Source organism: Sander vitreus, chromosome 7, assembly GCF_031162955.1.
Source record: "Sander vitreus isolate 19-12246 chromosome 7, sanVit1, whole genome shotgun sequence".
In the NCBI taxonomy this organism is placed as follows: domain Eukaryota; kingdom Metazoa; phylum Chordata; class Actinopteri; order Perciformes; family Percidae; genus Sander; species Sander vitreus.
In genome coordinates, this window is record NC_135861.1 from 14,330,652 (window position 1) to 14,356,096 (window position 25,445).

At 39.4% G+C, this 25,445-nt stretch overlaps 2 protein-coding genes across 5 annotated transcripts in view; both read right to left on the minus strand.

Moving 5' to 3' along the window:
• The window catches only part of kif1b (kinesin family member 1B), a 62,116-nt gene extending 59,023 nt beyond the window's left edge, over positions 1-3,093 (minus strand). The window contains exons 1-2 of one of the 3 annotated variants that reach the window (XM_078254768.1): positions 2,804-3,089; positions 1,479-1,632 (exon numbers count right to left, since the gene is read on the minus strand). In XM_078254768.1, coding sequence (XP_078110894.1) covers positions 1,479-1,584 — 106 coding nt within the window. In that variant the 5' untranslated portion in view covers positions 1,585-1,632; positions 2,804-3,089. Of the gene's footprint in view, positions 1-1,478; positions 1,633-2,803 lie in introns of all 3 variants that reach the window. The other 2 variants (XM_078254766.1, XM_078254767.1) reach the window with 2 other exon arrangements.
• Positions 3,094-4,983: 1,890 nt separating this feature from the next.
• Positions 4,984-25,179, minus strand: ube4b (ubiquitination factor E4B, UFD2 homolog (S. cerevisiae)). 2 transcript variants are annotated; one of them, XM_078254770.1, is made up of 29 exons: positions 24,850-25,179; positions 23,072-23,291; positions 21,607-21,742; positions 21,018-21,105; positions 20,532-20,676; positions 20,193-20,415; positions 19,470-19,949; positions 18,363-18,467; positions 17,208-17,349; positions 16,761-16,861; positions 16,469-16,583; positions 15,998-16,081; positions 14,587-14,643; positions 13,743-13,859; positions 13,405-13,503; positions 13,207-13,320; positions 12,650-12,848; positions 12,025-12,163; positions 11,832-11,931; positions 10,809-10,936; positions 9,990-10,088; positions 9,456-9,691; positions 9,202-9,328; positions 8,929-9,073; positions 8,478-8,612; positions 8,096-8,287; positions 7,001-7,175; positions 5,450-5,596; positions 4,984-5,250 (listed from the first exon to the last, which is right to left on the minus strand). In XM_078254770.1, the coding sequence occupies exons 1-29, from the start codon at positions 24,871-24,873 to the stop codon at positions 5,186-5,188; spliced, it is 4,137 nt and encodes a 1,378-aa protein (XP_078110896.1). In that variant the 5' UTR covers positions 24,874-25,179; the 3' UTR covers positions 4,984-5,185. The 2 variants fall into 2 exon arrangements, with proteins under 2 accessions (XP_078110896.1, XP_078110895.1); XM_078254769.1 differs by lacking the exons at positions 18,363-18,467; positions 19,470-19,949 and having other exon boundaries at positions 24,850-25,176.
• Between the last annotated feature and the right edge of the window lie 266 nt (positions 25,180-25,445).

A 25,445-nucleotide genomic window follows, 5' to 3' on the forward strand; every position in this document is an offset into this window, starting at 1 on the left:
AAAACACTGCATATTCCACTGCAGTTCTGCTACAAACCACGAGTCACCCTCCAGCACCTCCGAGTGACATTGGCATAATGAAAACCCAAGGATATGGAGTAAAAGTACTGGGGATTTGACACAAAGCTTCTCTTTGGTAGAGTGTGAGAGATAAACGGAAAGGGAGCCATAACTGGTAGGGACACTTGATGTTATGAAAGATTCATAAAGGCTTAAGTCAAATGAACCTGGTAAAACTGAAGGCAAAAAGGGAGCCTACTGGAAGAACAGGTTTCTGCCATCACATTCTGTCTTATTACAGGGTCATTAAATGTTTCCAGTGTCAGGAAGATTGTGTTCATCTGCCAGCTGAAAGGGGGTTTGCAGCACAACCATGAGTAAGGAGGCAGCTAGCACTTCACAGTATTGACTCATAGTTACAATTAGCAGCTTGAATCACAAGACTACAAACCACATTCAGGTATTCGCCTCTTGCTCTGCTGTTTCATATGTTCTCATAGATTCCACAATTATAGGAGTGATGCAGGGCATCATTACAGAATTACAATCTATGCAATGATTCATTCAAAGTGCATAATCATTAAATGATTACATTTAGCACTTTTTGCAAGAACACATATTTACATAAATAAAGTAAAATTGTAGGGTATATATTTGAGTGCATCCGTATGTCCATTGGCAATTAAAAATTGTAAGTCATTTTGCCGCCCTATTTTTACACATACTGCACATGTGTAAAAGGCAAAAATGACTGAGCTGCTGAGCCTCAATATAAAACTAAAGCTTGGGAAGCATATCAAGTGCATCTATACATCATCCCTCTTAAATCACTGATCTCAATAGTACGTTTTCGAAGGTGAGATAAATCTGCTAACAACTGCAACATATGAGAAATTAAGTCAAATTTTTTTTTTTTATGTCGGCACACCCTCATAACTTTAACCCCACTGTTTCATTTGTTTTGTGAAATTTACAGCAAAATAAAAAGCAGCACATCTTGTATACGATTAACTTCTGGCCATAACACTTAATACACAAACGGTGTGTGTACACTAAGAGATGACATAATCATAAACAACAAATTAACAGACATATCTATTCTAAAACCCCAACTGTATGATAAAGCATTGATGAATTGAAGGTATGAGTGGGCCAGGCTATGGGGCGACCCCTGGGTCTCTCAGTATGAACCAACTCAGCATTTCTCACACAGAGATTCCTAAGGCATGCTAGCCCCTTCAGAGGAGGAGGAATTTCACTCTGTAAGCCTTTTATTCTCTCTAGGCTGTTTGTCCCCAACCGTCCACTATTCAGTTTGCTCATTCTACTGTTCTCTGCTAAGAGCCCTGAAGGAAGACCATGCGGGAGCATGTGTGCATGGTATACCAAATTTCCCTTAGCAGACAGGCCTGCATAGATTCAAGACATGGTTTGGTTTTGTGTATGTGTCCTCATGTGCATGCCAGTGGGCTACTTACTTGTAGTGTTGCCTTGCATCTGAATGATACATTTTGAATCCTTGCCCATCTCCCTGGAGTTGAAGGGCCGAACTCGAACGGCGACTTTTACAGATGCCCCAGACATGTTTGCGGTTTAGGGCTGTCTCCCAGTAAGATTCCTTGTATATCAGTCCTAAAGGAAACATAGAAAGAAGAGATGTTTGCATCTGCTTTGTAAAAAGAACATCTGGTATTAAATAAATGAAGCAACACTGTTTGTTTCCATTATCACATAATGTAAATCAAACACAATGAAAGTAGTCCACCCCCTCCCAATTTCCAGTCATAACAGCATACAACAAATATGGCCGACCAAAACCACTGAAGCACTAATATTTTGTAAACAGCAACCATCAGACATATAACAGTCAAAAAAAGGATGCAAGTAATGCATTTAATTTATAAATCCAAAGCATACGTGAAATAACCTTTTGACGAATACAAAATATGAATATTGCATGTAATAATTGGGTTGCATAAACATTATATATATTTGTTTTTATTATAAACAACATTCCAATGTGTTTACAGATAATTCAAGCTATACATCCCGCGACCCGGGACTACATTTGCCAAATAACTCATGTTTTTCCATTTCCTTGCAGTCAGCCATACTTGCTAAAGCATACGCCCATGAAATTCTATCTACCCTATTTTGTGTGGGCTGGAGTGGGGCAGCTGGGCCTGTCTGCTATCTAACAGTGTTCATTATGTGCATGCAGAGAGCTTAAACGTTCCTCTTTTTTTTTTTTTATTAAATTCGCCGATGTTAGGAAGTAGGCTAATCCTCCGCTGCTGTATGTTGTGGAATAATGCAGGGAGGAGTTGCATGCTTATTTTAGCAGCACGTACAGACACGACACACTATTCCTGATGCATCCTTGATGGGAGGGTTTCGGGATTTTAACATTAAATCCTAACGGGTACAATGTTTTAAACTGTGTTATATATTTTATTGCAAGCTAAGTTAAGTCATGAAATGTTAAAGACTGTGACTTCAGTCCTAGGCACGAGACGGAACTACCTCCGTTGTCTCTGAAGGATTTAACTATCCAAGCATAGACAAACACTGTGATCGTAAACAAATAATATTGTATAATTTGCAAATTAAATAGGAGTATACAACTGTTATTGGAACCAGGACTAACGTTTATGGTCCAAAAACACTTGGACGTCTGTGACTAACGTTAGCTAAAACCGCTCACCATCGACCAACAACTGCCTGAAATAAACCTGTAACAACCTCGTGCACTGCAAACATAATACAATATGAATAAAGAAATAAATTAATCGTTTTTACTCACGTTTGAAGACTCTCACCGAGACAACACCATAGGACAGTAGCGAGAACTAACGTTAGCTAGCGGGCGTCAAGATTAGTTGTTTTAAAAAAAAAAATCAAAATCCGCGAGCACCAAAACTGTAATAAAGTCCAGCTAGGTGAAAAACAACCATTATAGCGGTATCCTCCACCGGAGGGACCTGTGATTGCAACCGCTGACTCCTTGACCAGTTTATTCTCCAGTAAAGATATAAGGCGGACGTCTATCTGCACACAACATGCGAAAAGAAGAATTGATAGAATCCCTTGATTTACCGAAGAGATTACGTCAACTCCCTCTCTGTCATGCTGACTGACAGCCAGAAGGGCCAATAAACAAAGAGAGAGCAGTGACTAATGTGTCGCAGAGCCAATGCTGATGCTCAGAATCGGAAGAGAGAGGGAGTGGGTGGGGTCTCTTTTTTTCCGCCGTGACGCCACACTGCAGGATTTCTACCAATGATTTCTACCCACCCCTCCCCGCACCGCTGTCACCGCAACACCCGGGTCACCGCAAAGACCGCCGTCTAGCGAGAAATAGAGTATGGCACATCTCATTTCATAAACATCACAATGTCTACAATCTCATTTTAAATGTATTGTATTTTACCAAAAATACTTCATTTGAATAGTCTAAATGAAAACCACATCAGCAAATACATTTTGTGTGTTGAACGCAATTCACATATAGTTTTTGCAGTTAGGCTTTTCATGGTGTGCAACAATATGAACAGCTTCAAGAATGGGTAATCTTTTTTCAGGATAACTAGCCTACTCCAGTTTACCCTTAATTATACACCATGTTTCAATCTTGCCAATAAAAATGGGACTGTTGCCAAGTCCATTAGTTTATAACAATTGCAGTAGAAGAATGACTAAGCTTCTGCATTTGGGAAACCCCATTAGAAAAGCAGATTTTGTGTTGCCAGGAATTGGAATAAATTATCTTTGCACACAAAAAAAAAAAAATCAGTAACCATCCAACCAAGTGTAAGATTACCATGAAAGGAATACCTTGTATGAAGTTAATATAATTTGCTGTTTGACTTGGAGTGATTTTGTTAATAAAAGGTATTTATTGCATTTGTTAATATGTCATCTAGATTGCTGCATGTTAACTCTCTTTACATAAAGGATTATTAAAGAAATACGTTTTAGAATTTGTATCATCTCTGACATTTTGTAGTCCTGTGTATGTAATGTAACGTCCTCTTGTCATAAGGTCAAATAAACTAAACTAAAAAAGCACCAAACAAGGCCACTATGACATTAATCTGTGGAAAAAACAGTGACGAGTTGTGAAATAATGTGCATCATCATTTATTTCAGTTCAAAATTCTAGCTTCCAAAACAGGTATGTGGTTAAAGGAAATCATTTCCTGTACAGTTAAGGTCAGCAAGGTCATGTTAAGTACAGTGCCATTTGAGAGACCATCTTGACATGAGATGTCAGTGGTTACGAAGAGCAGACTTTTAATGGTGTGCTCCTACGATGGCGTTTCTGGTGGTCATGCTACATTCTCATGTTCCTTCCATTTTGCCTAAAACAGGGTTATTTGTCCACGAGGCGCTTAGGAGGTTCTGGACTTGAGGCCATGCACACACTTGAAGTAAATTCAGTCCATTGAAGTCAGCAGGGAAAATGTGACTAGAAAGGAACAACTGAACATACTGTATTTTGGTTAACCACTGCTTATCTTCCTACTGTACTCAAATGGAAGCTGACATTTAGGATTAGTTCACGTTAAGCTACATCCTTAATGAATATTCCCAGCTCTGAACTTTGTCTGCAAGCACAAAATGTGCATCTGTTAGCTCTGGGACATTAGCATTTATTATGTGGACTCAAGTTCATCATTGTCACAGTCTTGATAATGAAAACTCAGGGCTAGCAATTTTTATGAGAACCCACCCACTCTCCCAAATGTATTGCCCTCCCCTCTCCCTAAAATCATAAGTCTTTAATGAAGCCAACATACAGAGTATTACAAAACAAAATTAGAACCGTAAAGGAAAATGACGATGAAGTGACTCTATGTACCTCGCTGGTAAACATGTTGGTGATGGAAATGTATTCTTGCAGCACTATAATGCATTAACTAACTCTTGTTAAATATATGTATATATTTGGATATATATATACACAAACTCATGAGAAAAAACTTAAAAGTCTTAACTTTATTACATTTTGTTTTTAGAACCATGATGATGGTTTGAGACAAAAAGGGTAAATGCGAATAAAAATTAAATCAAGTCTTTTTTTCATTCAAATGTTTTTTGTCGTTGGTAGTAGTGACACTGAATTGAGGCGATTTGGACAGCTTTCTTAATGATGGTTAGCAGGCCGGACGTTGGTGACATGTCCTCAGACAGGCCGTCCACCCTGTTTCTCTCTCATCCAGGTATGGATCCTCTCCTTCAGTTCAGGGACTGTAGAATTAAAAACAGATTGTTAGGACCATTGAACTAAACTAACAGCAGTTTAATTTGACATCCTTAAATCACTTGCCTTGAACCCAAAACTAGATAATTGCTTTGCTGCTCCTAGTAAGAAAGACTTCTGCTCTTGCCTACCTTAAATAGAACTTTACATGTAATTACTGGTGAAAAGGCATCATGGTGGGGTTACCTGACTCCAGCATGCTCTCTGTGAGGGGCTGCCTGTTAAAGGGATCAGTGGGGGAGTTCAGCAGGTGGCGCAAGATGATGGATCGGTCCATGATATTCCCCGAAGGCAGTATCACAGGATCAGTCATCAGTGTGTCCATCAGAGGGTCTATTATAAAAGAAGTTGTATGCACATTTTACAGACGATTAAGGACCAAACACTCTTTAAACAATAAGCAACAAGCGTCAACTGACAATCCTGATTTTGTGCTTCTGTGCTACACAGAAAGTGAGTTTTACCAGCAGCAGCACTGGCACCTTTCTTTCATCACAGCAAAAGCTATTGTCATCATATCCCATTTTCCTTTTTTTTTTTATTTTAAAAGGGCAAAACAAACATTATAGCCTGCTCAACAGGCTGCTTCTTGTGTTTGGAGAAGACATCTGAACAGGGGTAAGCTAATAGCTAATCTACCCTCTGGCTTTTGCAATTGTCTTTGAATTAAGAATCAATAAATTAAAGAAAAAATAAAGTAAACTAAATCAAATAACTAAATTAAATATTAGCACCATGTATTTATCAAACTATTGTGACATGTCGAACCCCAGCTGCTGAAAAAAAAAAGTGTTTTATTTGACAGCAATATTGGTGCACCTATCAAAACACCAGTAAAGAAAATATCCAATAATACTTAATGAGAGCTTTAAATAAAGTGTGCCCTATAATGAAATGTCACAAGGTTGTTACAGCAGGACGTGCATTACAGAAATAAAACCTGGCGTGGGAGATTTTAACCACAGAGAAAGATGATACTCCTGTACGGCACACTCCTGTCAACTGTGATGGGTTGGCTGGCATATCTGGGAATCAAAGGAGGTATGTGGGCCACGTTCTCCTTCTAGATTATATTAAGTCTGTGGTTATAGGATACCTTGCTCTAAGCTGTCTATATGACCTCTATCAGCTGCAAAAGCCCCTGAAAATGTCTGGCATTCAACAGCAACAGAGGCTGCTGAAGATCCTGTCTGTCTGACTCTGCACTGACTGACATAAGGTCACACCAGATTTCTAAGTGACTTTTCCTGCTTCGGCCAAAGATTCAGTGACATACTACATGTGGGTAGGGTAACCACAAAAAAACATTACATTTTAGGGGTTAAAAAAACAAAAAAAACAATATTATCATCATTTCAAAAAATATCATCATTTTTTCTTACCAATGATTCACCTAAATATTTTCTATTCCTATAACATTTTTTATTTAAACATTATACATTTTAATTAAAAACTGTATTTAAAGACCTTGGTTGATGTTTAGTGTAATGCTACTAGAAGCAGGACAATACGAACAAAATTTAAGATTTGGAGGCTTGAATTGTCAAAATACATGTAGGCTTGGGCATCTGTAATATTGGCAACTATACAGAAAAATGAGAAACAGGCTTATGGATCCTCTGATAACATGGGATTGATAGCAAAGCACACAGATGCAGTGCTTCTTACAACAAGTTACCTCACCTGGATATCCAGAGATAAAAGTTGTAACACACACACACACACACACACACACACCTTTGAATTCGTCAGGTGCGTCACTGTAGTCCATTTCAGATTGAGAGTTCTTGGCAACTATTTCCTCCACCTTCTCTGATAGCAGCTTGAATTTTTCAATGGCAATAGAGGACTTAATTCCAGCCTTCCTCATCTTTGAGATCACCTCTTCAAAGAGCTCGCGGCTGTACGACCGCTGCACATAGACCAAAAAGAGGGAACATTTGTTAGGGAGCTGCAAGAGAAGAGCATCGTCAAGGTTTTCAGTACCTTAATTGTGTGTTATTGACATCATATTTAAGACTTTTTCATAGGTTGTGACACTGTATGCAACAAGCAGCAGCTGGGTTCCCTAACTTATTACATCTGATTCACACTGCCAACTCTACAATAGGAACAACACTGGCAAATTATAAGATTAACCAGTATGTAATTGGAACTTTATCATCCAAAGTATTCTCCATAAAACAAATAATTTATCATCAACTGCTTACAGTCAATATTTGACATGTAGTTGTCTGCGGCGCTTAAGCCCAATAACATCAATACAGAACATAGACTAAAAAAATAATGGACGGAGCTTTCAGATATGAAAAGTAAATGCAATGCGGAAGTGCTTTATACCTGCCTCTATCTAATTTCCAGCAGGGGGCTGATTACATAGAAGTCGATGAGAAAATGACCCTACTTCTCACTTGATTTATTACCGCCGCAAACATTTTCATAATGAGTTTATGGTCTTATCGCTAGTTTCAAGTCTTTAATACAGCATGATGTTCATTTAGTAAATTATGTTCCCATTTATTTTAAAATAGATGGTAAAGCAGGGGATGTTTTAGGGCATGGCTACATGCCAACCTGTCAATCAGAACAGAGGCTTAGAAATGCTAACCATGGCAAATTTGTACATTAAAATTGCCGTGAACTTGTTTGAGGTGCCGACCCTGTTTTTGTGCTAAACTTTGACCCTCTCACTGTGCGTTTTTCACGTCATCAAAGTTGACAGTATCATTATGGACGCCTAAAAATGTCTTGTTTAGCGTTCGGTAGCACCTTGTACTATAACTATAAAAATACTGTACTTGTGATCGACTACTATTACTACTTAGTGCCAACCTGGTCATCTGCAATCGCTTTAGCAAAGCGGGCACAGTCTAGCTGCAGGTAGATGTCAGTCAGCTGGTCTAAGAGCTTCTTGGGCTCAAAGCCATACTTCTCAGGGTTCTCCACCTTCAGGTCCCGACACTTAGGACCACAGAGCTGCTGGAGGTTAAAGTTTAGCATGGCAGCTAAACGAGGCCCCAGTTCCTGTGTGAAAAAGAAAGCACAGTTTAGAATCACTTGTTGAGCTCAGAGTGACCAATGTAGGCTGATAATGTTGCCTTTACATAATTGTTATTGTATAACTGAGAATACATTTCTACTTATAGAGCCTAGAACACATCAACTTTAAGTGTGACCATTTTTCAAAATGTCTAGTGGGGGCAGGAACACTTACAGGCCTAAGGAAAGGCTTCTGGACCTGCTTGGTGAGGATGTGGAACATTTCAACCGTCTCCGTGGCCAGGGCCAGATAGGAGCGAGACACCCGCTCATCCTGAGTCAGCTGGGATTGGCGACTCTGCTGCTGCTCCTAAAAGTTTGCACATAATCACAAACAATATTATTCTAATCTATTCTGCAAGTTACCTTCACAGCTCTGCACAAATAGGAGTGAGGCGACAACATGCCGCAGCTCATACAATAACCACTTTGCTACCATTTTTTCTTTGCTGCTTCATTTCTTTATCTCTTCCTTTTAAAATGTAGCACTTTAATTTCCAACTGCTTTTTATTATCAAACTTCTGTGTTTTACTGCTGAAGTATATTAAGCTTAACCATTACTCTTGTCCGAATGCATGTAATGCATGGTAAATAAATACAAGACCCTATAAGGCTGAGCACTGACCCTAGGCAGTTGTTCCCACTGCTCCTTATTTTTCATCTCTTCTTGAACTTCGTGGATACGCTTCAGGGACTCAAGGCTCTCGTCTAACAAGAAGGTGGTGTCATTAATCAGCATGTTGATGTAGCGCACAAACTGCTTGCCAGAGCTAGAGGGGGTGAGCATGAAAGAAGGTGGAAAAGTAGGTCAGGTTAGAATTGATTCCCACTGTCTCAAACCTAAATAGTGTCATTCTTTACATTACAGACACAAACTGTTTGTCAAAAGCAAACTCACTTGAACTCCTCCATGAAGGTGCCATGGTGGGCAAGGTTCTGCCAGAGACTCTTGAAGATAGTGCTGATATGGTACCGTATAGTGAACTTATCATAGAACTCACTGGTGGCGCCGGTATGCTCAACATCTGACCAGAGGAGACAGTTTTTAGTTAAAAAGAAAAAGAGAAGGATCAAGACCTTACAGTCAAGATTCTACACTACATCCTATTCACTACAACAACAGCTGTCAATTACAGTATACATAGAACTCACCAGTGTAGAACTTCATGAGGGCGGGGACCAGCTGTTTGACCGACAACGGGTGGTTCTCCATCATTTCAGAGAATCGCTGAGTACGAGGCTGTACAGCAGGGTTGGTGACAAACAACACCTCCACCAACTTGGCGATAAGATAGGGGTTCCTGATGTAGTTCTGGCTGCAGATGAACACCACCAAGAAGGTGACAATGTCCTGGACGCATGGCTCATATAAAACCTGGGGAGAATACCTGGAGGTGGAGGAGGGGATCAAACAAAACGGCTTATACATAACTCTTAGCTTTAGCTTCTGTATGGATGCAGACTCTGATTTATAACACAAAGAATTTTCACATCTTTTGCATTTATTGCTTTGCGTGTCCCAGCTTTCTTTGACTTCTAATAGATCTTTTCCTCATATTATATCGTCCTTTCTTTTAAACAGGCATGTTACAGCGTTTTATTTTATTACTCCCATCCACAAGATGTGATTTGTTAAAACATGGTTGAACAATGAGACAAGTGTGCAAGACTAATATATTAACTTACTGCACAACAAAAAGCAGAAACTCAGCCACATCTTCAACGTAGAACTCAGGCAGAGCAGCAAAGCTTTTGGGAATCTCAGGGTGCAGTGGCAGGTTAATGCTGCGTAAGGAATGAAGAAACAAAAATTTTGTCCTTACATTTTGATTTATAATACACTCTGAAGAGAAACACAGCATGAAAGATAGAAAAAACAAAGGCTTTGTGTGATACCACATCTGTTCCTTTTGCATCAGTACAACAGTAACATGGTCTGTCAGTGGCAGGTAGGGATGCATGATATATCGACTCTATTGTTATCGCGATATCACGTTGCGCAATATTATATCGAAAGTGTCGCAATAAGTATGCAATATTTTGTGGAGCGCTGCGTCCCGTCCGTTGGCTGTGTGGCTTAGTCGTGTTCGATTAAGAGCCCGCTTGAAACGCTATAATGATCATCATTTCATTGGCCAGTTACCGTGCCACTTGCACACGTTATTGCACATCAGCGCACGAGTCCACTACGTGACAAACCCTATGAAGCGTACCACGTGTGTGCATATTTCGACAGAGTGACAACAAAACGGAACGAATCAGAGAAGCAAAAGAAAAGTTGTGTCCTGTTCTCTTTATTTATTTTATACTGTACAACCAGTAAAACATGTCCTGTTCTGTGGACATGGTCGTTGTTATGAATCTATTTTGATGTGTTTTCCCATAACCTTTGTAATTTTATGTTTGAAAATATAGAAATTAATATTGATATCGCAATATTCCTAATCGATATCGCAATATCACATTTTGTCAATATTGTGCAACCCTAGTGGCAGGGCGACTCACTTTGGGTAGGCAGGGTCCACCATGCGAAGAATGAGCTGGATGACTGTGCTGTAGAACTGCAGACATCTGCGGAGCAGGTTCTCATCCAGAAGGCCCACGTCAGCACAAGCTTTGGCTCGCACCAGTTTCTGACAGGACAAAGTCACACACAATAAGCATCACATCTCTCTAAATATGCTCTATCGTAGAATACTGCATGCTTCAGCATTTAAGGATAGTCCTGGCTTCTCTAAAGTTCAAATATAGTTAACTGAGAGCTCAGTATTTGTAGGTGTGTACAGTGGTGCTCATAAGTTTATGAACCCATGCTAAAGTTGACTAAAAAGAGGAATAAAAATAAATGTTCTTCCTTAAAATACAGGGGGCATAAGTAAGTACACCCCTATGTTAAATTCCCATAGAGGCAGGCAGATTTTTATTTTTTAAAAGGCCAGTTATTTCATGGATCCAGGATACTATGCATCCTGATAAAGTTCCCTGATAAAGAGATTAGCATGGTTTTATTTCAGTTGGCCTAATAGCTGGTTTGATTTGCATTGAGAGATGATTTTATGGAAAGTACCCCATGCCAATCTTTAGGTATGGTGAAGGGTATGTGATGATGTGAGGCTATTTTAATTCCAAAGGCCAAGGGAACTTTATCAGGATGCATAGTATCCTGGATCCATGAAATAACTGGCCTTTAAAAATAAACATCTGCCTGCCTCTATGGGAATTTAACATAGGGGTGTACTTACTTATGCCCCCTGTATTTTAAGGAAGAACATTTATTTATGTACGATACATCATTCATTCACAAAGAAAATTGGTGTCCTTAGGTTGGATTTTCCTAATTATCTTAATGAAGGCATTAAGATCAATTTCCAAAAAAATATTTTTTTATTCCTCTTTTTACTCAACCCATAGCATGGGTTCATAAACTTATGAGCACCACTGTACTTTCAAATCAGTGTTCAAGGTTTAACCAACCAATCAATTAATCAAGGAAAGACAGAGGGTGCATCTAAAAGATGTTAAACTAACCTTGAGCTGGGTTTTGCATCGCTTGAGCATCTCTCTGTGTCGACTAGCCAGGGGAGAATCTTTCCACTGGCTTTCACTGTTCTTCAGCTCCTCTACAGTCCTAACGTGGGAAAAATACCATGAAACACACATTGACTGAGCATGCTATAAATATATGTGTGTACTGCATTCTCCCTGAAAATGAATAAAATACCTGTTCAGTTCACGGATGGCTCGCAACCTGCGGATGTAACGTCTGCAGCCAGGTAGGATTGACAAATGGTGGGTGTGCAGTGTCAAGAAGAAACACTCGGTAGGGAACTTGGGTTCTGAGAATTTTGTGGGGTCTTCATCTGTCCATGTGAACAAATAAAGTTCATAATTTCACATATAGAAACACATACCACAATCAGTCAGACCAAATCTGCCAGTATCAAAACAGTTAAAATTCAGCTTAACTGCCTAAGAACATTTTTTGTTATTTTATCATTAGATCATATACGTCGTAATGTACGACAAATACAGTGCAGCATGTGTAGCTGCCATTATTTTGTACATGACTCCAAATAAAGCAGAGGCAGAAGGAATACAGTGACAGCAACACAACAATGATTCATCTGAGACAAATTGGATGACAATAAAAAATAAATCACAGATCTGGAATGTTGATGAATCATTCTGAAAACTGATAATATGCAAAAGTGCTCCTCCATTTTGTCAAAATGGCATTAATCTATGAATGATGGAGTCGACTTACTTGAATTAGTACCAAAAAAGTACAAAAAGTCCTTCTAAACCTAAAAAGTAAATCTCTGTATTTTTATTAAATGTCAACTTACGCAGTTCAGCCATCCAGCTCTTCAGCTCCTCCATGGTGGCTTTCAGACGCGTCTCCTCTAGGCTGACAACAAGGCGACACCGTGGGTGGAAAATGTAGTAAGGGTCCACTGTCTCCAGCTTGATCTTCATGCTCAGCTGTTGCAGCACCCATAAGAAGTTGAGCATGAAGCCGTCTGTCGACACTAGCTTGTCATCAGTCTAGGAGAAAAGAGAGTGAATTTAGAACAATGGCAATGTTCAAAAGCTGTACCTACAACCTGCACATATGAACAAATCAGCAAAAAAAAAAAAAAACTAGGTTGTTTACAATACAGTACATTAATGACACAGTGGGGGGCATAATTTGCATAGTCTATTTTTCATTTATTCAAATTTCAGACTTAATAGAAATACACTTTAATTTGGAGCAAAATACTAATAAATGTATACAAACATTTAAAACTGAATTGTATTTTTACACAACTGATTTTTCTCGTGTGTGTCAGTTTGGTAACTCAAAGTGACATTTATTGTAATAATTCTGTTGGATGTGGAATGAACTAGTTTTGCAACTTACCTGCATCTGAGCTTTCTTCACATTGTAGTTGACCAGAGCTGCCATGTAATTAAGAGCCCACTCACGCGTTTCTCCATTTAGTAGGATGTTATGGAGAACTTTGAATAGGTCACCCTGAAAAAGATGACAAATAATTTCAACACATTCTATATACAAACGACAGCTATTGAATAAATGCATTATGAAGCTGAGACTCACCCTTGCTGACTCCAGGTAGTGCTGCAATGATTGGCTGACGACTCGTGTGTTCTCTATAGTGATGGCTGGGCCAGAGAAATACTTGTCTCCTACTTTTGTCTAAAGAAGAAAAAAAAAAAAGAAAAAAGTATTGACTTTATTCATTAAAGATCGTCTGTACTTTAAACAACTTGTCGGGCTTTGTTTATGAAGTATTATTGAATTAGGTCTGCTCTCCGTTGTCACTTTTCAGGTTTTGGCAGAACCTTGAAGTATGAGAATACAATGCAAATTGGCTACAATCTAGTGCTCCTCAGGTTTTTTTTTTTTTAATTATTGAAACTGATGAGACAACTCACATCATCCTCGGCAAACACAGAGAGGCTGAAGAAGGCTCCCATGTAGGACAGTCTCTGGATCTCTCTGCCACAACCAGGGCTCAGAGGTTTGGGACACCATAGAGGCAGTGAAGTTGCCTGTACAGAAGAGCCATGACAGACACATATTTCATGTTTTTTTGTGTTGAACATTTAACACATTTTATTGTCCAGTGGTGCTAGTAACCATCCCATCATCCAAAGGCTAAATTCCAGTGAAAGGTCTGTCAACAGCTGTGGAAAACAATTAACTGAAAGTACTGTGTTCCTACCTGCTTACTCAGTTTTAGTTACTAATAAAAAAATAGATATATAGGCTTTATTGTCATTGTACATGGAATTGTACAATGACATTTGGAGCGCTCTTCTGTTCAGTGAAAGATAATTTTAAATATGCCTTATTGTCAGAAAAAAAACATGCAGTTGTTATGATATTAACATAATGAACAAACGCACATTTAACAAGCAACTAAGTGACCTTAATATAAACTCAAAGAACTCTTGATTTGAGAGGTTGCTGTTGCTAAATATAGGTTTTTCCATGTACAGGGGAATTTTGTCTTGCCCTTCTTCTGTGAAGCATAAAGAAGACTGTGTTATGAATAAAATAAGCAGAGCACATTCTTCTTTGCTGTCGTCAACTGGCGATGCTGGGATGATGAAGGTATAAACCACGCCAAACTTGCACATACTTAGAGATTAGAACTAAAATGTTTGGCGGCTTGTTTTGAGAAATAACCAGCACAAATAATCTGAGCCATGAGGACATAATGATGAACACTTCAGTGCCATAATGTAGCTTTGGCTACTCAAAAGGTATACTCACCAAATTGCACACTGGGTGAGTCTTTCCAAATTTGATTTCACAAAGCTCAGCTAACGCCTGCAAAAACAAAACAAAACAAGCAATGCTTGACTCAAGTTTGGTTTACAGGTAAACTGGTTACATTATATGACCTCAATACAATTAGCAATGGTGTGAGATTATTTGATTATTCAATATATTATTTACTTGTTACATTTGTAAGAAGCTAATTACAACCAGCAACATGCAGCCTGCAATATAATTTAACACACTCCAATGACAAAGTTCTTGAAAATGAACTACTTGTATACACCAAATTCCAAAGTGTCCAAATCAGATGAGATCAGTACTTTATTATTGTGCTTGCTAGCATGGATGAAGAAGAAGATATACTACACACAGGCCTGAAAAACACACATGCACACAGAGGACCTATAGACATGCATTATTGTTGTGGAGAGATGTCAGAGTGATAGAACTGTCATAGTCAGGCACTCCAAGCAGCAGGGGGGGGGTTAGGTGCCTTGGTCAAGGGCATCTCTGCAGTGCCCAAGACGTGAACTGGCACTTCTCCAGCTACCAGTCACTCCATTCCTGGTCTGCACTGGACTTGAACCGGCACCCAAGTCAAGTCCCTACTGACTGAGCTACTGCCGCTCCCCAGAAGGTGAGATAGGATGAGATTACATTGTCAAAGCAGGAAGAGAATAATCATCATACCCATCCATGAGGAGAATCAAATCCATGAAAACACTATTATACTGCATATTTACATCTGCACACATGGGTACTATACTGGACATATAGAGCGGTCTATCTACTAAGCAGACAGGTTGTCTAACAGGCTGCCAGGACATCATTATGTACTGCATATTCCCTGCAACTGTAACTACATTTATGCCTGGTACTACAGCAGAGATCTTCAACAGGGGGTCCGGGACCCCTAGGGGGTCCGCCAAATTCTTGTTCATTTCCTGAAAGTTTAACTAAAAATGTGTTAACATGAATCCAACAAATTATTAGCAAATTAAAAAAATCTGCCTATTTGTGAAAAAGCCCCGCTGAATATTAGGCTTATTGGCCTATACTGTAGGTAAGGTAGTCACTAAAATAGCCATCCACAGATAGAGTTCATCCTAAGGATTCAATGTATGTTTAACATTAAAAGATGATTTCATAAATAATGCCCACAATTATTTATTTTTTTAATAGCTTAGTATTCTATGCACTAAAAAAGTACGTATAAAGGCTTTAGGCCGCCCTACATGTTATTAAAAAGGCCCAGTTTAATATGCAACTTCATTTTATACAATATATGTAGTAGGGGGTCCCTGACGCGTCTCTCTCTCTCAGCTAAGGGGTCCTTGACTTAAAAAAACGTTGAAGACCCCTGTACTACAGTATGAGTCAGGCCAGGACAACATCTCCTTACCATAAGGGGGAATTTAAAGTTGTCACTGTCAAAGGAGCATTCTTTCACCGCAAGAGCCAGCCCATGGAGGATGGGAATGAAGATCTGAAAAACAAGAAAGCAAACATGTCATGCATCAGGGACATGTCCACTTTTAGAATTGCATTTCTAGCTCACAGTATAAAGTTGTCTGATGTTGGCCTAATTATTGCAATTTCTTCATCACTGTGAAGGTGCTTTAGAGTGACCACCCAATAACATTTATGTACATAGACTGTGTAAACTGCTACTGTATATCATAGGTTCATTCTTCCCTGTACAGACAGATGTAATCAAACTAAACATCAGTACAGTGTAGTTCAATCTGCCCATAGGAGTGAATATGAGATATGGAGTGTCTTCTTGCCCCAGTGTCTTCTGGGATAGGTTTTAGCCAAAGTGACCCGAAATAATTATCAACATGTACCAAAAATGGATGGACGTGCTTCCCACCTGACTGAAAACCTCTTCCTCCTGGTGGGTAATGCGCACCAGCTCCTGAATAAAGCCATAAGGAAGGTTCCGACACAGCAGATAAGGTACCAGCAAAGACTGATGGAGAGGGCTCCTACACGTAGAAAACATAGAAAGTTAAGCATTGTGTGGAAATGAAATAATTTGTGGAGTGAAAAGTAGTTGCTATGGAGACTCAGACTAAAACGAAAAGGAACAGAACGTACACAAGTATAACAACAGATAAGAAAATAACCCAAAGATGGTCACAGTGGATGGCTGGCTTTCTTACCGCGGCTGGGTCAGGGCGCCTTGCAGGACCAGGGCAACATGGGAAATACACTGAGAGCGAATGTTGCTGAGAAGCTGGCTGACATTTGGTTGGCTACACATCTGAGAGACAAACAGAAATGGATAGGACAAGAGAGAAAACAGTTGGAGGTAAATGTAAAATTGTATGCTGTTGATTTCACAGAAACTCCCTGGGCTCGGTTGAATCAAAGTGTTCTTTGTCGAGCAAAACCTTCACTTGTTTCCAGATCATCTGGCCTACAGTTAGTCTCTGAGATACAGACCGTTCTTCCGTCCTCAGGACATTTTGTAACCAATTAAGACATGATGAATAGCTGAAAAGAACTATAAGAAGGATTGATTGATTTAATCTCTAAATATGAAAAGAACACAATACTTTTAGTATAAATCATCCGAATAAACATTTGTCTTACAGACAGACACTTACCTTAGGAGCTTTCCTCTCCTCCATGCCAACACTGTCAAAACGCTCAATGAGGTAGTTCAGCATCTCTGTCTCTTTGCATGCTTCAATGGTGAAGCGGTCGCTGGCTGATTCACAGGACATCCCCACTCCACATGCACCAAGACTATAAACAAAAAGGTAAACAAGGACACAGAGCAGCTCATTAAATAACAGAAAACGTCACAGCCCAGAGAGATATAGCGTTAGCATCAAACAATCATGTATGCATGGTTAACAAATTTAAACCCACTCTCAAGGGTCCTGAAAGAAACAGACTATAAAGCATTAATGACAGCAATGCAGCATCTCAGTAGTGGGCTCTTGAAAAAGAAAGAGATAATATTAAACATTCAAGAGCTGTCTGCAGAAAGTCTTTAAAGCTGATATTAGGATTCAGCTTCCCACGTTTAACTGACAAAGGTGGTGACAAGAGCTGTTAGTGGTCAGCTGTAACTGCAAAACCTGTATGTGAGCTACTTCAAAGCATGGCAAACCTTAGGAAGTAATTAAATTAACTTTGTAAGCAGAAATATCACCTCTGCCCTGTGCTACAATTGTCCATGAAGCTTAAAATAAAAAAACATACTGTCAAATAACAATGTATCTTTATTTTCCTGAATAAAGATGCGATGCAAGGTAAACTAAATCTAACCTATACACTTAACTACATAGACAAACAAATGTCCATAGAGAAGGGAATCTCACGTAATGATATTGCCTGATCATTAAATTAATAACACACAGTTCAAGTCTACCAAAGGCATAACAGTCTCATGCTGTACTAATGGGGTTAAATTATATTATAAATGTCTTAAGATGGGACAGGATTTTGAAGGTTCAGGGTTACAGTTAATCTGGCAGACCTAAACCACAAAGAAAGTGGATGTATTGTATGCAGCTCTGTAGAAAGAGTATTTAATACTTACCACCACATTATGTATTAAAAGTTATACTTAAGGGACCTTATGTCTAAACGTCTGATGAAAGATGGCGAAGCCTACGTCCGTTTATTTTTCACCACTCTACTCTGGTGTGTTTGTGCGCCGTTAGTGGTAAGCCTTGTGGACCCACTGGATCATGCAGTGGACACATAACTGAGCAAGCTCACACAAACACACACACCGTGCAGCGGTGTACCTGGACCCAAACTGAACCCGTGAAAAATCCTCCTCCTCCTCAGAATCTTCATCACTGCTGTCCTGAGACATGTCAGAGAGGGCAAAGAACAGGACCGACAAGGGGCTAACACGACGAGGAAAAGACAAGGAGAAAGGATGGAAGAAAAGAGGATGTTGTGCAAGCATGAGGAGACAGAAGGGAAGTGGAAAAACTTGAAGACAAATGTGGAATGGTAACAAGTCACAAGAAAAGAGGACAAGAAAGACGGGAGCACCAAGGAAAGGATGCTGGAGGGCTGCATGCTTGCTTGAAGACTACTTCTTGTGCTGCTTTTTAAATATTCATTAATGCCATTTTATCTGCAGCTTTTATTCCCTGTCAGTCAGTTCAGTTATCGGTTGAAAAAAAAAAAAAAAAAAAAAAGGTTCTGTCACAATCACTCATACAACTTGTCTTGAGCAAGCCAATGCAAAGAGGCGTAAGCCACATCTTATTTGCTCGAGAATTTCATAGCAACACAGGACTTATAGAACATGTTTGTTAACTATATCTACTATTAGTTTTTGCAAATGGGTTAGATCTTTCAAAATTATAACATGTTAGCAACAAGCAATTCTAACTCAAACTAGAATGCCTGTTAATTGTCTCGACACCCCGTATATTAGCATTTTTGGTTAAATCTCAAGTAATGAAAGTAAAAATTTAAATGTTTTATTGTATATTTAACAATTCCCTCAAACTTAATCACCATTTGGGCATTTGTAACAGACAACATACTACATATATATATATATATATATATATATATATATATATATGCAGTTGCTGCTGGAACTCTCCATTTTTATTAACTTAAGATTTGTATACATAAAAATGCTAAAATAAGAGGTTGTTCACTGACGTTTAGACTAGCAGTCTAAATATTAGCCAGTTGGGATCATTATAAGTTTGTGTAGATGAGAACTGACTGAATGAAACTTAGCAAAAGAAGCAACATACAATAAAGGGATCTGGCCAAAGATTCAGTTCACACCCAACCTCAAATCTTGTGGTTCTCAAAAAGTTATGGTTTTAGTATGCTTACATGTGCACCACACACCGACATGCAAATAGCAGATGAGATACCTAGACGGTGGGATCCTGGAAGCAAAGGCAGCCTGTCGGGTATTCGATCTGGGAGAAGGGGGCACCATGGGAGGGGGTGTGGAGGAGGGTTGGTTGCGAGCCCTAGGTGAGATCAAGGAGAGGGACTGGGGGCTGGGTGGTGGCACAGGAACTGGGGTGTTAGGAGGAACAGAGGGCCCTGCAGGGCTAGGAGAGGGTCCAAAGAAGCTAAATCCTCTTTGACCCGGGCTAGATGGGGAAGGAGCCCCCAAGGGAGAGGAGACAGAGTAAGGCCGATAGCGCTGGGAGATGGGCATTGGAGCAGATGGAGGATTGAGAGTTTGTCTCGGAGTAGCAGTAGCGGGTGGGCTAGGGGGCACAATGAATTGTGGGGTAGAGGGTGTGGAAGGTACAGAGGGTGGAGTAGGGGTGGAGAGAGATGGGGAGGTCCTCTTGGCTGCATCCAAAGCCATCGACTGAGGACTACCACACCCATACAGACTGTGGATAACATTGACACGATGATTGGCAAAACTCATCTAACAACGATGTCTTAAAAAATAGAAATGACCAAAGCAAAATCAGAAAATCTAGGAAAAAAAGAAAAACACATGGCAGCTTCCAATCACATTAAATATCAATAGAGCACACCTTTGAGGTGAGGGTAGGTGACCAATTGAGAGCATTGATATGTCACTGGGAGTTACACTGTCAGAGCACATTATACTGAGTTAAGACACTTGCCTGGACAGAGAGCTGGCTCCGAAAGACCCTGCACTGGGGCCCATGGGGCTGCCAGCTTGGCTAGAGGGCTGCACCAGCGTCAGACGGTGGTCGGCGGATTTGGCTGCAATTGGCTGAGAGGTGGCGGTCAAGCTGGCGAAGGGGTTGTGGACACGTGACTGGGTGGACATCATTAAGACTTCCATCAGGATCTGGCCAATCAGGTCTTTGAAGTCAGAGTATACTACAGGAGAGGGGGAAAAAAGATAACAGTCAAGTTATCAAATGTAGGAAGTGAGTTGTAAACAGTCATTCAGCTCATTACAGTGACAGAGATAAAGACGTTATTCAGTGACATACCATCTTTAGGGTTCTGGTGGAACTCTGCAGCTAGTGAAGGGAGGAAGATGACATCTCTATCCTGCTCCTTCCACGATACGCGAAGGATTTTACAAATGAGCTGCAGCGCCTGTTCTTCTGAGACATCTGAGTTTGCAGAGGTTTCCTGAGGTGCAGAAATAGCGAGACAACACTGAGGGTTTGATCACAATCTAGAGTAAACTAAATGGACTAGCATTACTCTGATTATCATGATACATATCATCATCATGTCATTATTACTCTGGTCTATCAAGAAACAGGTATGTATCAATAAAATGAAACCAAGAATAGCACCTGTGGAAAGTCCCTAAATCACCTTCTGTAAATACCCAAAGACTCCTTTACTTTAGTTACTCATTTAAAGACTCACTTAATCTCAAAATGGGCATGATCAAAGTCAAGTAGGCTAAGTAATTAAAGATAAAAGACCCTCTCTTTTGAGTAATGTTCACTGCTGCCGTTTACCTTTTCAGTCAAGTTCCTCTTCTCCCTGCGATCGCTGTCCTCCACCTCCATGTTCTCTATCCCTGAGTCCACATCCACCTGGGACATGCTGGAATAAGACAGAGGTGCAGTGCTTAGAAAGTATCTTCGTGCCTAAGCAGACGATGCCAACATTCAAACCTCGATGGTCCATATAAAATGTTGCATTTGTCTCATCTCTTTCACAACAAACTTCATAACCAGAACCAGTAAGAGCAAAACATGTGGCCATGCTAGGAAACACTAATTTGTATTTGTGTTTGCGCTACAAATATTCACAAGAAGAATATAACTTTGAAGTAATTTCAAAAGGAGCACGTCCCTCTTGAATATTGTTACACCTTTATATAGAAACAATCTGAGATCTTTAATGCATCTCTGTGGTCATCTTGTAAATTAATGTTCCGATACACTTTTTTGGTGTGAGTCATGAAAACTTGTCACCATTGGAATCTATTGTTACTGATATAATTCAAGCTGACCTCTCTGTTCTCCATGATGGAGAAAACTATTTTTTTTTTTATTAAATACTTTGAAATGGTTATTACAATATGCCATGAGAAACTCTTACCTCTTTTCACAGGAGACAGTGTCAATGTCCATGCTCTGCGATCGAGACAGACTCTGGGACTGAGTCTCAAGGCTGTTGGAGGGGGAGCTGGAGAGGGAGCTCACCCCCTCGCTGCTCTGACTACCATATGCCACACCTGCAAAAAAAAAACAAAAAAAAAACACCACAACTGAGCACCTTTGAAGGTTTTAATTTTGTTTGCTTTTCCGTTTTCTCTGAATGTCTAGACTGATCGAATCTCTGCAATCGAAGCCCCCTCACTTTGCAGAGACCTACCAGAGGAGATAAAGTTTGCAAAGACAGTTTAATCTACTAGGTCTGCTCTAAAAATGTATCTATTACAGCTCATCTAAGTTTTTGTACTTGGAGCCTTTGACTTTAGTCGGTCATGTCTTTTCTTAGTTTTATTTTATATTCATCATGCTATGATGCCTCGAATTTAGTTTTTGTACAATATGGTATCACACTTTTAATAAACTTTGTTTATTAGCTTTAAGTAGCTACCTAGTTTTATTTTTTATGTCAGGACTATTGTTTATTGAAGAACAAATTGTTTAGCCACACTAGGTTAGCAAAGGCTCAGATTGTTGTGTTTGATCAACATGGGGTGCTATAGCTTTATAAGCCCTGATTAAAGCAAACAGGTAGAGAGAAAGCTGATTAACACCCAGGATCCTAGTGTGGGTGAAGGGCTGGAATCAACAACTCACTCCTGGTTGCACAAGAGTGTCAAGGAGAATATTCATAACAAATACATTAATATGCAATGAAGACTTGCGTAACTGCCAATACCAAAATCACAAATTTCCCCAATTATGAAAAGTACCACTGGCCCTACAAGCCATAAAAGGCAGCCTTGTATAGCAACAACACCACATCTATGCATTCCAACAAACAATGCCAGGAAATTGTCACTCTATCCATACATGGCTCACTAGTGTATTTTTCAGAGCAATGCATAAAAGCATCAACTCTGTACAACAAGCCTACACTTGCTGTCGCACAGGGACACTGGCTGCTGCTGTTTGTGTTAATGTCATGGGTGTAGGACTGGTTCTTGGCTGTTCAAATATCAAGGTCACAAATATGAAAGGTCCCTTTCCGTGGTGCGCTCAAACTCCAACAACCAAGGTTTTTTTTTTTTATCTTCCAAGCCTCAGAGACGATGTGTCGCAGGACGATTAGGATGATAGTGTTAGACTAAGATCATAAAATAGGTTAACAATAAAAACTCTATGATGACAACCGGAGAAAGCAGAGTGGATCCTGGCCTGTTGTTAACATTAATCCTAAATCGCAAGTATTTAACCTAAAAAACATTTTACTGAAATTTTACCTTGTACGATTTCATGTGACAAATAAAAATTGATTGATTAAAGTATTGGCTGCGATAACAGTTATTATGACAAAATGGTTAAATACATCTCAAAACTTGATCTATTGTAAGAACCTATTCAGTTCTTACCGGAGGTGCCCATAGGAGATGTGGCTGGGGTACCACTGTGGACATTGAGACCCAATGATTGAGAGGCAGCTGGTGGCAGGGGCTGGGGTACGGCACCTGAGGGTCCAGGGAGGGGTCCTGGGGGAGTCTCTCTCTGTGGGGATGTCAGGGGTGTGCTGAGAGGGGTGCTGGGTTGTGATGTCTGTCCCCCTGCCAGTCGTGCCAGTCGCCTTCTGCGGATCTTAAATGAACATATCAGCAAATTTACACATTCACTAAAAGTACTATGGAAGCTCACTGGAAAGCCCTATATAATATTAACCTATATTGTTGAAATGTATGATTTATTTATAATGTATATTAAAAATGCATGTGTAATGATTGGCACAATCAGTCTGGATAAGATAAGAAATGTAAGGTGACATGTTTTTCTTCATTATCAATCTTTGTTAATTAGATATATACAGCTAAATAAGCAACCTGTTATATTTATAATTATTTATTTATTCCAGCAACATTTGCATTGCCCTATTGTATTTTGTTTACAATCCTCACAGAGCTGTTTGTTTAGATGTGGGTATGCATATCCATGTGTAAATATATATACAGTTTTTATTTATTTATATATATATATATATATATATATATATATATATATATATATACACATACACACACACACACACACACACACACGTAAATCTAGTAGTCGTTACATTTGTTGTCCTTGTTTTTAGCCTTATGTCTATTTCTGTGTTTGTACTTAGAGAGCAACAAAAAGCCGGAGTCAAATTCCTTGTATGTGTAAACACTTACTTGGCCATTAAAGCAAATTCTAATAATTAGCCCAAGATAGAAGACATACTGAAGCAGTGATCGGTTTTCAGTTGTCGGTTTTGCAGTAACATTGTCTTAAATTTTAAATACAAGCCTTGTCGAATAGACACAACATAACCTACATTACGAGTCACATGTGAGTATAGGTATAATCGTGCAACTCGACAGAAAACTATTACTATAGTAAATCAACAGCACACTTATAGAGTAGGTAAATACGGGTAACGTTATAAGGTGACAAAGAAAGACCACTATATAAAATAGTATGTGTGGTTCAAGGGGAACAGCTCAGTGGTCACATAGTCGGCCCACAGATGGTTGCACAATGGTGGGTTTTTTATGCTGAGTCGTCTCGCAGGCTAATTTTTTGTCTGTTAGCAAAACAACGTTAGCAACTGTCAGCTTGCTAAACGTTACCACAGGAAAACATGCCAAATAAACTCAGTACACACAATGTAACGTTATCTGTCAAAATACAACGTGTAAAAACACGTAAGGTGAAAATAATACAATGTTTTTATATGAAATTAGTTGTTTTATATTAAAGCAATGTAATCCATGGGTCAGTTTGTGCACAGTATTTAGCTATAGCATTACGTTAGCTAGTTAGCATTTTGCGCCGGCTAAATTAAATCAACGTATTGGTAACGGTGACAGAAATATACGAACACGAATCTAACTTCTAGTTCGTTCACTCGGTTATATTAACTGACTCTACTACATAAACATCTTAGGGGTCAAACTTATTTATGCTGGTGTTGAACAAGCGTTAAATGTGGGATTTTGTCGCGGATACATTTCTTCAGTTTAGAAGATGCTAGCCTCTGAGCTAGCTCTAGTAGCAAGTCAGCTAGTGGCAAACCATTTGACATGAGGTCCGAAAGGAAAGAAGAATGGTAACTTTAGCAAAATAGAGGTACATTAATTATGGGCACTCATTTTGAGTCTCCATTGTCCCTTACCTCATCTGCGCTCAACTCCTCCATCGCAGCTAGGTTAGCTCGCTATTTCACTTTCAACGGCTTTAATGTGTGCCAGCCAGAGCCAGCTAGCTCGCCTGTATAAGAACTAAATATGCATAGTCCAACTCGTTAAACAAATAAGTGTCAATCTTGATTGTCTTTCAGATTCAAATCTAGGACGCCAGTATACGGAGGGTGGGTAGATACAGTTCCTCAATGAAGTCAAACGTTTGCTAGTTTTCTACCAAGAATGAAACAAAAAGAAAAGTAGCTAGCTATTATACGTCAAAATACAGCAGCAGCCATTTTGGTTCTACACAATGTCACGTGACCTAAGAACCTACTGGGGAGGCTTTACCAGATGGGCTTCACTGTGTCGCACAGATAAATGTACTATTTCACCTGTGATATATCTGGGTGTGTATATTATTGTGCCAATGTAATTGTTTGCCATACTAATGGATGGATTGCCAGCTGTTAAATTAATAAGATCCATGCTTGTACTTTGTCTTCTACATATTTTTTTTATTGCAATATTTCTATTCTATATCTATGTTTTTGACTGTTGCAGTACTTTGCTCTATTGTTTATTCCCT

Coding starts and splice junctions, on each gene's coding strand:
- ube4b (XM_078254770.1), bottom strand. CDS start 24,873: ATGGAGGAGTTGAGCGCAGATGAG. Junction 12,164..12,649: donor GAGCTGGATGGCTGAACTGC/GTAAGTTGACAT, acceptor TCACATGGACAG/ATGAAGACCCCACAAAATTC. Junction 7,176..8,095: donor AAGCGATTGCAGATGACCAG/GTTGGCACTAAG, acceptor GTCTATGTGCAG/CGGTCGTACAGCCGCGAGCT.